Source organism: Aptenodytes patagonicus, chromosome 27, assembly GCF_965638725.1.
Source record: "Aptenodytes patagonicus chromosome 27, bAptPat1.pri.cur, whole genome shotgun sequence".
Lineage (NCBI taxonomy): Eukaryota > Metazoa > Chordata > Aves > Sphenisciformes > Spheniscidae > Aptenodytes > Aptenodytes patagonicus.
Window position 1 is genome coordinate 2,105,832 of NC_134975.1, and position 12,216 is coordinate 2,118,047.

General features: G+C 48.0%; 1 protein-coding gene across 1 annotated transcript; it reads left to right on the forward strand.

Annotated features, from left to right (window-relative positions):
• Positions 1-2,200: 2,200 nt before the first annotated feature.
• On the forward strand, positions 2,201-6,143 carry BCDIN3D (BCDIN3 domain containing RNA methyltransferase). Its single transcript, XM_076360498.1, has 2 exons — positions 2,201-2,392; positions 4,665-6,143. The coding sequence occupies exons 1-2, from the start codon at positions 2,201-2,203 to the stop codon at positions 5,277-5,279; spliced, it is 807 nt and encodes a 268-aa protein (XP_076216613.1). The 3' UTR covers positions 5,280-6,143.
• Positions 6,144-12,216: the final 6,073 nt, after the last annotated feature.

Consider the following 12,216-nt stretch of genomic DNA (forward strand, 5'->3'; position numbering starts at 1 on the left):
AAACATAACCAAGACTATGGCCTCATGTGGCATGGCCCAAAGTTTTAATGGAGACCAGGCTGTCCCCTCCCTGGTTATGACTAAGGAACACATCCTACACAAAGTAATAAAATGTATATGGCTCCAGCATAGGCATCATACATGAGAAGTGAGAGGCTCCTTGGGTGAGGATCCTGCTCTCTCTTAGACTTGGTTTAAGTGGCCACAGGATTAAAAAACAAGTAAGTGGGGGTAAGCAAGTGTTGTAAGCCAGGCACCTGCTCAGAGGGCATTTTCTGTAGCTCTGGAGAGCAACCTGATGTACTAAGCTTTCTCTAGAGTCAATGGGAAAAAAATGCCTCCAGAGAGCAATTCACCTGTCCTAAATTAATGCCTACATGGGGAGGTGAAAACTCCTATCTCTCTCTATCAGCTCTGAAGGGCTGATTAGTCCAGGCTGTCAGAGCTCTCAGGGGAGAGGAATCCCAGCTGCAGCATCTTGTAGCAACGGATCTCTGCTCCTTGGAAGGAGCTGTGCCCAAAAGGCAGGTGTGAGATTTGTTTCCTAAGAAGTGTGGCTAAACAGTGCGGTACAGCCAGTATGGTCTTTCTTGCCGACAGGTGCATTTTCTGTGGCAAGAAAATATTTTGCCCTGTGTTGTGCTGGGTAATGCTCTATTGTGGGACAGCATTTGTGGAAAAATAACTGAAGCGGCGCATTTCTATGCAAACAACGAGGTGGCCACGAGCATTTATATGAGGCATCATCAGCTGTTCCTGTAATTACCACAAATGGGATAAAAGGCTGATGACTCAGTCAAATTTCAACACTTGGCTCTTGAGGAACAGGGCAAAAATTCATTTCGCTTAATCAAAGTGGGACCACTCAGAGGTAGGATGTGGGAGAAGGGAGGAGACAGGGAGATTCATCGGGGTGTGAAGGATGCTGGAAAGAGGAAGGGATCGTGCTGTTTCACATGCCTATAGCAAACAGTACAGAAATTTGTGGGCCCTAAATACAGCCAGAGAGAGTCAGAGGAGACCTCAAAAAAACTGAATTCCACTGCCTGGAGAAGGGGGAAATTTTTTTATTTATTTTTGCACTTCTTTCTGCCTGCCTTCCCTTCCGTGCTCGAGGTATTTCAAAGAAGGATGGAGTCTTGATGCCAACTCTGCACCGGCCTTGCCACAGTGCAGGGGATCCCTGCCGATCCCTGCTTGCTTCTTCCATGGCAAGAACAAAGTGCAAGAAGGGCCCTGATTCAGTCAGGAGCGGTTCACCCACATTTCTGAGCTCCTGGCGCCCTCTGCTCTTCACGCTGTGATAAAATATCAACATAAAATGAAATCCAGGTTCCCTGTGTCAACTTGACCCTAAAACCTTCCCCATGCCAACTCTTTCCTTCCTTTAACCACGAGCTTTCATTTTCTTCTGCTGTAAAACCTCCTGCTAGCTGCCTGCCTCTGGGGGCCTGGGCAATCCCAGGGCAATCACGTGTTTAAATGCGATTTAAATAACATTTATATGGGTTTTTTTAATATATACGTGTGTGTGTTTAAATAACATTTTTATAAAAGTTTGTAAAACCTTTTATAAATGGGGAAAGCGCTGGCCAAGGTTGGGTTGCCCAGATTCAGGTGGGTTTTGACACCGGCACAGAGTGAAAGCGGAGCTAAAAATTCTGGCTTTATTTGACACCAGACTTTGGACGTGGGTTGTTTCTCGGGGGAGGTGGCTCATCCAGGGCCCTGCTGCCGAGGCGCCCTGGGCGGGGGGCACCCCAAGATCCCCCCCCCCCCAAGGCCTGCGCCCCCACACTAGGCCACAGCAGCGCCATGGCAATGCTGGGGCAAAGGGCAAAGGTGGCAGGGCCGAAGGTGACACCTGGGTGGTTGGAGCAGTCCCTCTTCAGCCTGCCCTGGTGTGACGGGGCCCAGGCAGGGTGTTTTTACACAAAATCTCTAAGAATTCTTCTTTTCACTCAAATGGAGCCGGAAAGGCTGGGAGAAGGGGGGCTGGGGCTGTGCTGGTCTGTTGGCAGCGGGAGGATGGCCTTGTCCCCTGACCCCATCCCTGTCCCCGCCAGCCCACCAAGGCCGCAGGTCCCCCCTCGCCCCAATGCAGGTAGGCGCATTTCCCCCCCCCCCCGGAACCTTTCTTTCCCGGAACGCTTCTGCTCCCCCCTGGCTCCCGCCCGGAGCGCGCCGGGCAGAGGGGAAAATGGCGGCGCCCGTGAGTGAGGTGTCTCCCGCCTTTGAGCCTGGCGCTGCTCCCTACGGCAACTTCCCCAATTATTCCCGCTTCCACCCGCCCGAGGGGCGAGTGAGCCTCCTGCCCGGCGGGCTTTTGCGGAGTTTGTTCCCCGCGGCGGCCCGCCCGCTGCTGGGACTCGATGTGGGGTGCAACTCGGGGGTAAGAGGGCGCCTCGGCGGGCAGCGGGAGGGGTAGGCCGCGGGGCAGCAGGCTTGGGGGGTTCCTGGGGTGAGGGGAAACGCTGGGGTGGTGGTCTGGGCTGTGGGGAAGACTGGAAAGACTTGGGGGGAGGCACTGGTCTGGAGTATTGGGGGGCTGTGAGAAATATTATGGGGAGGTACTGGTATGGGGTTTTGGGAGGCTGTGAGAAAGACTGAGGGGAGGCACTGCTCTGCACTACTGGGGGGCAGTGGGGCAGACTGGGGAGGCATCGGTCTGGGGTATTGGGGGGCAGTCCAGCATACAGAAAAGACTGGGGATGAGGCACTGGTCTAGCGTGGTGGGGCAGACTGAGAAGACTCTGGAGGGGATGAGAGCCTGGGAGGGGGGCAGTGCGGCAAACTGGGAAAACTGGGGAAGTATTCGGTATCAGTAGTGACTTGAGGTAGTGAGGCAAACGGAGGAGACTGGGGGAGGCAGGAGTTTGGAGTGTTGGGAGGTGATTGGAAAGGTGGGGAGGCACTGGTGTGGAGTGTTGGTGCATTGGGGCAGAGTGGGGAGGCTGGGGCAGGCAGCAACCTGGGGTGTTGGAGGGGAGACTGGGAAAGTTGGGGGAGGCAGTCCCATGGGATGCTGGTGAAGAATGGGGCAGACTGAGAAGACTGGGTGGGGGCAGTGGCCTGGAGTCTTGGGGGACAGTGGGGAAGGCTGGGGGGAGCACTGACCTGGGGGCTGGGGAGGAGTGAAACAGCCTGGAATGGCTGGGGTGGGGATAGCAGCTGGGACAGGGATGAGCCTGTATAAAAGGCACAGTGGGAAAGCAGGACCTGGATGCAACATGAGACTGGTGGGGGTCAGGAGATCGTCGGTGTGTGGGAAGCCCTCTCTGCAGGTCTCCTGTGAGAGGAGGGTGAAGGCAGGGGTGGGGTGGAGCTGGTTGTGTTGCTGAGAGTTGGTTTAGGAGGCTGTGTTGGTGGGTCTGTCCTCTTTCCCACTGAGGCCTAAGTGTGCAGTGCCCTGGGTTACTGCGTGTCCTGAGTACCAGTAAGCTGCTATAGGACTGCCCTAAGAGCAGGGGAACTGGACAAGCCTGAAGCTAAAAACCATAGTCTGTTGTGTTTGGGTAGTATCACATCATTTATCCATGAGACAGAACTTTGAACTAAAATCCTGGTCACGTGCTCTTGAAGATCTTGTGACAGAGCTGGTGAATCTTGTAGAATTTCCCATTTTCAGAGTTCATTCTCTTTCTTTACCTAGTTCTGCTTTATTCTCATGGCTTCTCCTCAGTGTGCAGCTTTGCTGTGTTGTAATTCAGAAGTATGTGTGCATCTCTGATACATACTGGTGCAATGTTTAATTTAACTATGTTTAAAGATTATTTTTTTTCAGATGGAAACATTATCGATGTTTTAACTCAGAAATAATTTTTCATTCAGAATGAAATTACATTCTGGTGGAGGACAAGAGTACTACTGTTTCCATGGCTTCTCTTCTCCCAGCCCCCTGCCAGAAGGTTTGAAAGGCCGCCTAAGGCATTATCTAAAGGACAATTCTAGATCGTATTTCAGGTGAACTTGTAAAACAGGTCAGGTAAAAATGTTCTCAGTCCAGTTCTTTTGAGATGCAGAGACTTTCACCACTAGAGGACACTATCTGCCCACTTGTGTGGGCTATGCGCTCATAGCCGATGTCATTCAGGAACTTCAGTGGATCTCCTTTAATGAAAGATTGATACACTTTCCACTTAGTGGCGCACTCTGTGAAAGGAAATTCGAAGGAAAACTCTCATGTTAACTATCTTATGCTACAATCTAATGGTCAGGGAATGTCTTTTACTTTAGCAGAAGAAGAAGAAATGTATTACTCTAAATTAGGCATTATAAATAGCTCTAAGTGTTACTAGGGAACTCTGAGGCTCACCTAGGGAAGCCAGTGAAGCCTTCACCCCCCCATGTTGGATGGGGATATCCAGCAAGATTCCTGTTACTAAAACTCATCTTTCCCATAGTTTTTGGAGCAAAACCCCAAGTGTGGGGCGACACAAGTTTAGTTCCAGTCTCTGGTTGACTTTCCGGTAGTCAGGGCTACCATGATGCTTTTTGCTACAGAAAGGAAGATTGTCGGTGAGCTTATTGTTCGGAACTTCATTGAGAGAAAGCTCTGAGTTGGCGCTTGTACCTTGCTGCTGAGAGTGGGATCCTATGGGCTTGGTGATGTGTTAACAAAGCAGCGCAGGCCCCGTGAACTCCTGTTATTTTCCTTTCTGCAGGAGCTAAGTGTGGCTCTGTACAGGCATCTCCTTGGCCTTCAGGAGAGTGAAGGCAGCCTGGACCAGCCTGCAGCTGGAAAGGATCTGAACCTTCTGTGCTGTGACATTGATCCGGTGTTGATTGAGAGGGCTCAGCAGTGCAGCCCCTTTCCTGCCTCCATATCCTTTGCCAACCTGGACATCATGGACTCCAGTGCGAGGGAGCCATTCCTGAGCTCCTACCTGGGCCGTTTTGGCCGCTCCACCTTTGACATTGGTTTTTGCATGTCTGTGACCATGTGGATCCACCTGAATCATGGGGATAATGGCCTCATGGAGTTCCTGTCCTTCCTCTCCTCTCTGTGCAAGTACCTGCTGATTGAACCTCAGCCATGGAAGTGCTACAGGGCAGCCGCACGCCGCCTTCGGAAGCTGGGCAGAAATGACTTTGATCACTTCCGATCTCTTGCTATCAATGGGGATATGGCAGAGAGGATAACGCAGATCTTAACGAAGGACTGTGCCATGGAGCTGGTGTGTTGCTTTGGGAGCACCAGCTGGGACAGAAGTCTCTTGCTTTTTAAATCAAATGGCTCAAATTACGAGGGCAGGGAGTCTTCAGAACAGGAGCAGTGATTGACAAATGGCCTCTCGCATTCACGAATGTATAGGCAAGGAGGTGCTTGCTGTTGACACAGTCAGATCTAGGAATTCCTAAATCCCTATTGGGACCAGACCTTGACCTCCCTAGGGAGTTCGAGGCAAGTAATGTCTGTGTGATTTTTTTTTTTTTTTTTTTTCCCCCCCCCCCTTTCCATCTGCAAAATGCGGTGGCAGTTTTAACCCACCTTTTGGGTTCTGAGATTGCTGTTCCTAGAAAGTGCTCTTGAAATCAGAGTTGCTACGTATGTGCTTTCTATGTGTACCAAGAATATTCCCTGGAAGAAGAGAAAACATGCCTTTTTTTGTCCCTGGAGCTTTTCAAGGAAAGGGGACATTTCTGTTGACCCGTGCGATGCACTGTTTGTTCTGCTTCTTGTCATGTTTTCTGTATAAAATGCTGTTGGAAAATATATAACCTGGTTTACCACCTATGAACAAGTGAGTTGGATCGTTGCAGAGGCTGTCTGGTCAACGGGTTGCCCAGAGAGGTGGTGGATGCCCCATCCCTAGAAACATTCCAGGTCAGGCTGGACGGGGCTCGGAGCAACCTGCTCTAGTTGAAGATGTCCCTGCTCATGGCAGGGGGGTTGGACTAGATGAGCTTTAAAAGGTCCCTTCCAACCCAAACCCTTCTGTGAGCCTATGATATTGGTCAGGATGTGATCGATGCACCTTTGCAGATGGGGCTTGCCTGGAGTGTGCTTTGGAGGCTGACAGTGGTGTGATCTTTCTGCAGAGTGAGGGATTTCTATGGTAGGGCGTGTATTCGTTTAAGTGTGTAACTGAGTGAGTGCTTTTTGTAATAATATCCTTGAAATAAAAATAACTTAATTTTATCGTAAATACTGTGTTGGTTTTTTTAATCTTTGTTTTTGTTCACATTTTTTTTCAACACCTAAGCAGTCCCAGGTAACTGAGTTTATAATTTCGTTGTATTTACAGACTCAAGTGAGATTTGGTAAGCTTGAAGCTATGTTTGGCTAAGGTTAAAGTATTACAACTTTCACTGTTATGGGTTCCCCCCCCCCCCCCAGTAATACCTAGGAAGAAAGAAAACTTGAGCAAAATGTCTTATTTTAACCTCATTTTTCTTGTTTTAATATCCCTACTAGCTTTAGTTCATGCATAGTGGTTTTGTTAGCTTTGATAGTAAGTAGGAGTCACGCTTCTACAGTGTTGTCTAAACAGATTAAAAACCTCACTTGAGTAGACTATGACACACAGAAATAGATAACGGATGACTCTTACGAATTTCTAAGTTCCGCTGCTTCCTTACTGCGAAGTGAGAGGGAAGCCCAGGTATGTGCCGTAAGCGTTGTGTCATGAGAGCTCAGTACGGGAGAAAGAAGGGAGAGGAGGACGTCTCCTCCAGGAGGTGCTCTTGTCTAGCAGTTCTCGTGCCCAGGTGAGCCTGTGTGCAGGGGCAGAGAGAAACTTTGCTTGCATTTTACTTTTATGTCCTTACTGGGACTTCCTTGTTATTTACTCATGCAGTGATAGTGGAGGGGGGGAAAAAAAAAAAGCAAGCTTTGATTTCCTCTGCAATGAGCTCAGATGAAAGAGTGAAGTGTGTGAGTGTTCTGGCTGGCCACAGCCTTCTGGATGAAAAGCTGCTGGGATCCATGGATAACTTGTGAAAAAAGTGTGTGTGTACGTACATGTGTTTAAAGGGACTGAGTAAGGTCACAGAAAGGCTTCGAGGCTCTTCACACAAATGCAACTTCCACAGTGTTCTGCTACGTAGAAAATATTTAGGGCTCCCGCCAGGAGTCCTGAGAGCTCCTCTGCCTTCTCAGCTGCAAACAAACGTGCCTTCCCTGGTGGTGGTGGTTGTTAATTTTCTTAAAGACAACTTTTAAGTCTGGGCTGATTTTACTATCCCTGTGGGAGCGAAGGGAGAACCAATTTGTCATGTATTTTCCTGAGGGTTCACCCAAGTGCCTGATCTCTCTTGCAGCTTACTAACATATAACATTTATCACTTTGGTAATTAAGCACCTCATCTGACATTCGTTGTAATCTATGGGTAAGCTCCACTGACTTGAGGGGTGTTGGCTCACCCAATGCTACCAGGCAGCTCAGCCTCCCCTTTCGTTCTGCTTAGTTGCTGTTTCCTGTGTTGCGCGGCTGGTGGCACTGGAGTATCGTGCAACCTGCAGCCTTGCCCCCTGGGATGTTTCTGTTGGGTTGTGTCAATATTAGTTGCTGTTTTCTTTGAACTTTGAAATATTTATAAAATAGTCCTGGACTTATCTGTTCAGTGCTCAAGTTTAAAGGGGTGAACAGGGTTTCTTGCCTTCCATTTTCCTCTGGGGATTCACACACTTGCCTGTGAAAAATTTTGTGAAGAGTTGCTAAGAAGGTGGACAACCCAAAGAGTTACACACAGAAGATGTCCCCTGCACCCATCTAGAATGACCTTCCCTTTCAAAGAGACCCTGTTTTGTGTTCCTTATGTGCTGAGTGATAGATCAGTATCTGCCTGGGAGATCCTTTTGGGCTGCTGCTTGTTGAAAGATTGTGGGTTGGTTTTTTTTCTTCTTTTTCCCAAGCCTTTATGTGCTGGCCGTGTACAGACCTGCAAACCAGCCCAGTGTGTATGTAACAGTATGATGACTTCTTATCTGTTTCTCAAGTCTGTACTATTAAATTGCTAATATCAATATGTCCCACTGTCTCAGAAATGGCTGAGCTCCAAAACTAGCTCTGTTTGGCTTTGGCACAGCAGTGTGTTTTGTTTCTCATCCTTTGGATTTTGCCACAAATACAGCTCAAAATAATGTCAACACAAATCTCTCTGCAGTTCTTGGGATACTAAGGAGCTCAAAATGGAGCCAATCCTTTAGCAGACAGGAGAAAAAAAAACCCCAAAACTCTTTCCTTTTCTTTTCAGCTTGCTGCTTCTGCTCTCCAGGAAGCTGTTGGGAGATGAGACAGGTGGGAACCCAGCTCCATGACACAGCGATAGAAGAGAGCCTATGGATCTCAACTGCAGTGCTTATGTAAGGCTATAGAGAATTTTTTTTCATACTCTTTCTGCATTTCGCAATGTGGCTAAAATGTGTTCCCAGGTCTCCTGAAGGCAGGACAGAAGGAAAGTAAAGATGAGGGTTAAAACCAACGCTCCTGCTCCCTATTGCTGAGAGTACTTTGCAAGTTGGTTGGTAGTTGTTCATCATACAGCTGGTGAAATGGAGATGCCCCTTGCTTGTGTGAGTCCTCAGGGTGGTTACCCTTGTAGAGCTCGGGGTACCTCGGTTAAGGGAAGGCGCAGAGGCCTCTGTGCTGAAAGTACTGCTTGCTCATGTCCTCCATGATCCAAGAATGGGGCCAACGTGGTGGTGGTTGCTGCTGCTAAAACGAGGGAGATGCAACTTCCTTGTGTATGTAGAGGGAGAGCTGTGCTCCCACTACTCACCTGGGAGCATATGGCATCAGGCTGTGCTGATGTGTAGGTCCTGTAGCTGTCCTGGCTCGCTCATGATGTGCCATGTTATTTGTGTGTGTGTGCGCCTGTGCATTGGAGGGTTAGTTAAGAGATCCTGCTTGCTCTTTCCTACCCTTAAAGCTCCAACCCTGTGGTTGCTTACAGGAGCCTTCTAAATTCAACACCTGCACAGAGCATGTATAGCTGAGCATTTTCAAACAGACCCAAAATATTGCAGGGCACTGTGATGGGACTGTTAGACTGCTGCCCTGTTCCATCCCAGCAGCAAGTGAGGAGTTCCCATGCAAATGCCTTGTAAAGTTCCCATGCTCTGTGGTTTGTGATTGTTGCTGGGCTCCATCAGACCTTGTCTCAGTTTTTCCATCCACAAAATGAGCTTGATAACCACCCACCACTGTGGAGATTTGATGTGAAATATTGGCTGTATGTTTGCACAGCACTTTTGAGAATGAAAAATACTGATGAGCTGAGCTGTATCATCAGCTGTGAGCTATGCCATTGTTCATAATAATCACTGCAGCCACTTCAGATATTAATTAGGTACCATACCTTCAAAGTGTTCTGACTAATTAAGTCTCATGCCACTGCTGTGTAGCAAGTTGCAGCTAATTATCCCCCTTCCTTGGATGGAAAAAATCTAGGCAGAGGTGGTGAAGCATCTAGTCATGCATAAGCTAGCGTCAAAGTTGGGGCTGAGAACTTGGAGGTTCCAGTTTCCGGATGATTCTGCAGTTGCTTCCAGCCTTTGTAGGAAGTAAGATTTTAGATGGAGTCGATGAGAGGTCCTTTTTTATTATTTTTTATTTTTCTTAACTTTAACTCTTGCTTATGCTAAGAGACAGTTTGCTGTTTACTAAATACTTGTGCTGGATGAGTACAAAGGATGCACTCAGTGGGGAAAAGTTTAGTGTGTAAATGTGGTGTAACAGCAGCAATTTTATCAGTTTAACATTGACAGCTGCCAGAGCAAATAACTGTTGTAAGCACCTATCTCCCTGCTGTCTGCTTCCCTTCTTACGCATATATGTATTGACAGCTTTGCAGATGCTGTTCATCAGCATTTCTAAATGGTGACATGCTTTAAAAATGGTTTAATTCAACTTTCCCCAGAATGTGTGACCAGCCCAAGAATGGAGGAATCAAGTTTAGGAACTGAGAGTTGGCAGCAACATGTCTGCTCCCATAAGCAGCTTCATTTAGCTGGAAACCCAGCAACTTGTCACTACAAGCTTGTACAGCAGAAGCTGCAGACTTTCGGATTTCCTATGCTCAGCTGAGGGCAAGTTCATTCTTGTTCTTCCTGGCACTTTGCTGCCCATGAATTAAAGGAGAAAAGTGAGAGGTGTCAACCCATGGAAATACAGGTATCTGTTTCTGGCAGTGTGGAAACCTGAGAAAAGAACAGCCACAAACCAAACGCCTGATTTCTTTTCTTTAGCAGGTGTGAGCCAGTTCTCTTGCAAAGTTTTGATTTGTTAGGTGAGCTGGTGGTGTGAGGAAACAGAGCCCTTTTGGCAGAGTTGGGGGGGGCTTGGTGGGAAAAGCAACCACAAATCCAAGGTGTGAGTCTGAGGTTCACTCTGGACATGTGTAAAGGCTGGTCCTGTTTGGTCTTGTTGCAAATGAGGAGCGCTTGGTAGGTCAGAGGGGATCAAAAGATTAGCTGTTCGCTTCTTGTGCCCAGTTGGTTATGGAAATGGATGCGGCTTAGCCATGTACACTTAAGTTTGATGCCTAGGCGAGAATGGTCTCTTCGAGTCTCCAAGGCTTACGTGCAGTCTCTCTGGACCTATTGGAGAAGTTGATAGATAGATAAGTGGTGTGTAGGAAGTTTGTACGGCCGTTGGGCTCCTTCTTTAGTCTTCAGGGCTTTGTTGCAGGCACGTCAGTTTTCTCATTAGATTTACTTGTGTTAACATGGGTGGGAGGGTTGGTTTCCCACATGCCTTTGCACAAAAATCCCTTGGAGCATTATGGGCAGAAGCCTTGCCCCCAATTCTGTTATCAGCTCAAGCTTGAGTTTCTTGGATTTAATTATGTGGGAGTGTCCTTATTACCACAGAGCTGGGTCACCCACGAGGTTTGGACTCCGAAGTGGTCTTGAGTTTGAAGAAGAAAGCTTGGGGTCATGATCTGGGGTTGGGATATGCTTATAATGCTCTGACAAGAACTGAAGGTGCTCAAGTCTAAAAGACCTTTGTTCTAGGTTGGAAAGTATGGGTTCCTTTCTTAGGCTTGTCACCAGCTGGCTGCAGAACTTGGGCAAGCTGCTCCTTTCCTTGGACCTGTGATCTTGCACACTCTATTTCACTGGGAAGCATAACCTGACATCTGGTGTGATAAGCTCTTGGGTGAATACGAAATGCTATGCAGACCTGATCTGTTATGACCAGACAACACAAGTTCAATCAGCTGTAGATCAAGCTTATAAAATGCTTATTATCAGGTGCCTGGATTTTTATCCTGGCTTGCAACGAAACTGCTGCATCCTTGGATACTTCACAGAGCGGCTTGACTCTGAGGAGAAGGTTTTATTTTGAGTGATAATGTTTTCAGAGTAGTAGAGCTTTCTAAACTCCTTTACTGTAGTGTGGGGACCTTGCTGTGAAGCAGGGAAGGTAAGGAGGGATCTTACTCATGTTTCCATAGCAGAACACGCTTTAGATAAGTGCCTTTGTAATTGATTAAAACCCCCTTCATCTAAGTTGTATATGGTGGGCCAGAGATTAGACATGGCACTGCACATCCTCTGCTTTGTTTCCTGGTGTGGAGCGCTTCATGATTCCATAATAATTAATTCTGTTTTATTGTTGCACTAGCAATTTATGTGTCTTCCATGTGAGTGACAAGGATTTAGTTAGAGCTGAGTCTGAGGGTGGTGTCCCTCCTTGGCCTTCTCAGTTCCCCTCCACCCCTGGGGTCGACCCAGAGACTCTGAAGTCTGTAAAATGCATAGAAGCTGCTGAAATGTGGCTTTGTTACCCCAGCAGCTGAAATCCAGGAGCAGTCATGCTGCAACAGGCCTGCCCTCCTGCGAGAGAACAAGCTGCAGGGTGACACATCAAAAGAGAAGGGCAGCTCCATGGTGTTCTCTGTGGAGATCAAAAGGAAGTGAGCAGGGCGGCTCCTCTCCTGGCTGGCCCTTGAGACTGCTCATCTCTTTCTCTGTGTCCCTTTAATCTCAGTAACCTCCTAGATGATCACTGTTTCAAGCATGTGAGATGGTGGTGGGAAAAGCTTGTCTGTGAAGTGGCTAGTGTGAGGGAAGAGATCCTTGGTTGCATGTTGGGGAAGAATTCTCTTACCCTTTGTGAAGAAAGCATACAGGAGAGCGAAGGTTTTGACATACCCTTCTAATATAGCCAGTATCTTCGTGTCCCATCGTAGCAGGTGATACAGCATGAGCATAAAAGCGCGCAGGGGAGCTGGGTGCAAGCTGCCCTGTGTGGAGTCCTGTGTCAA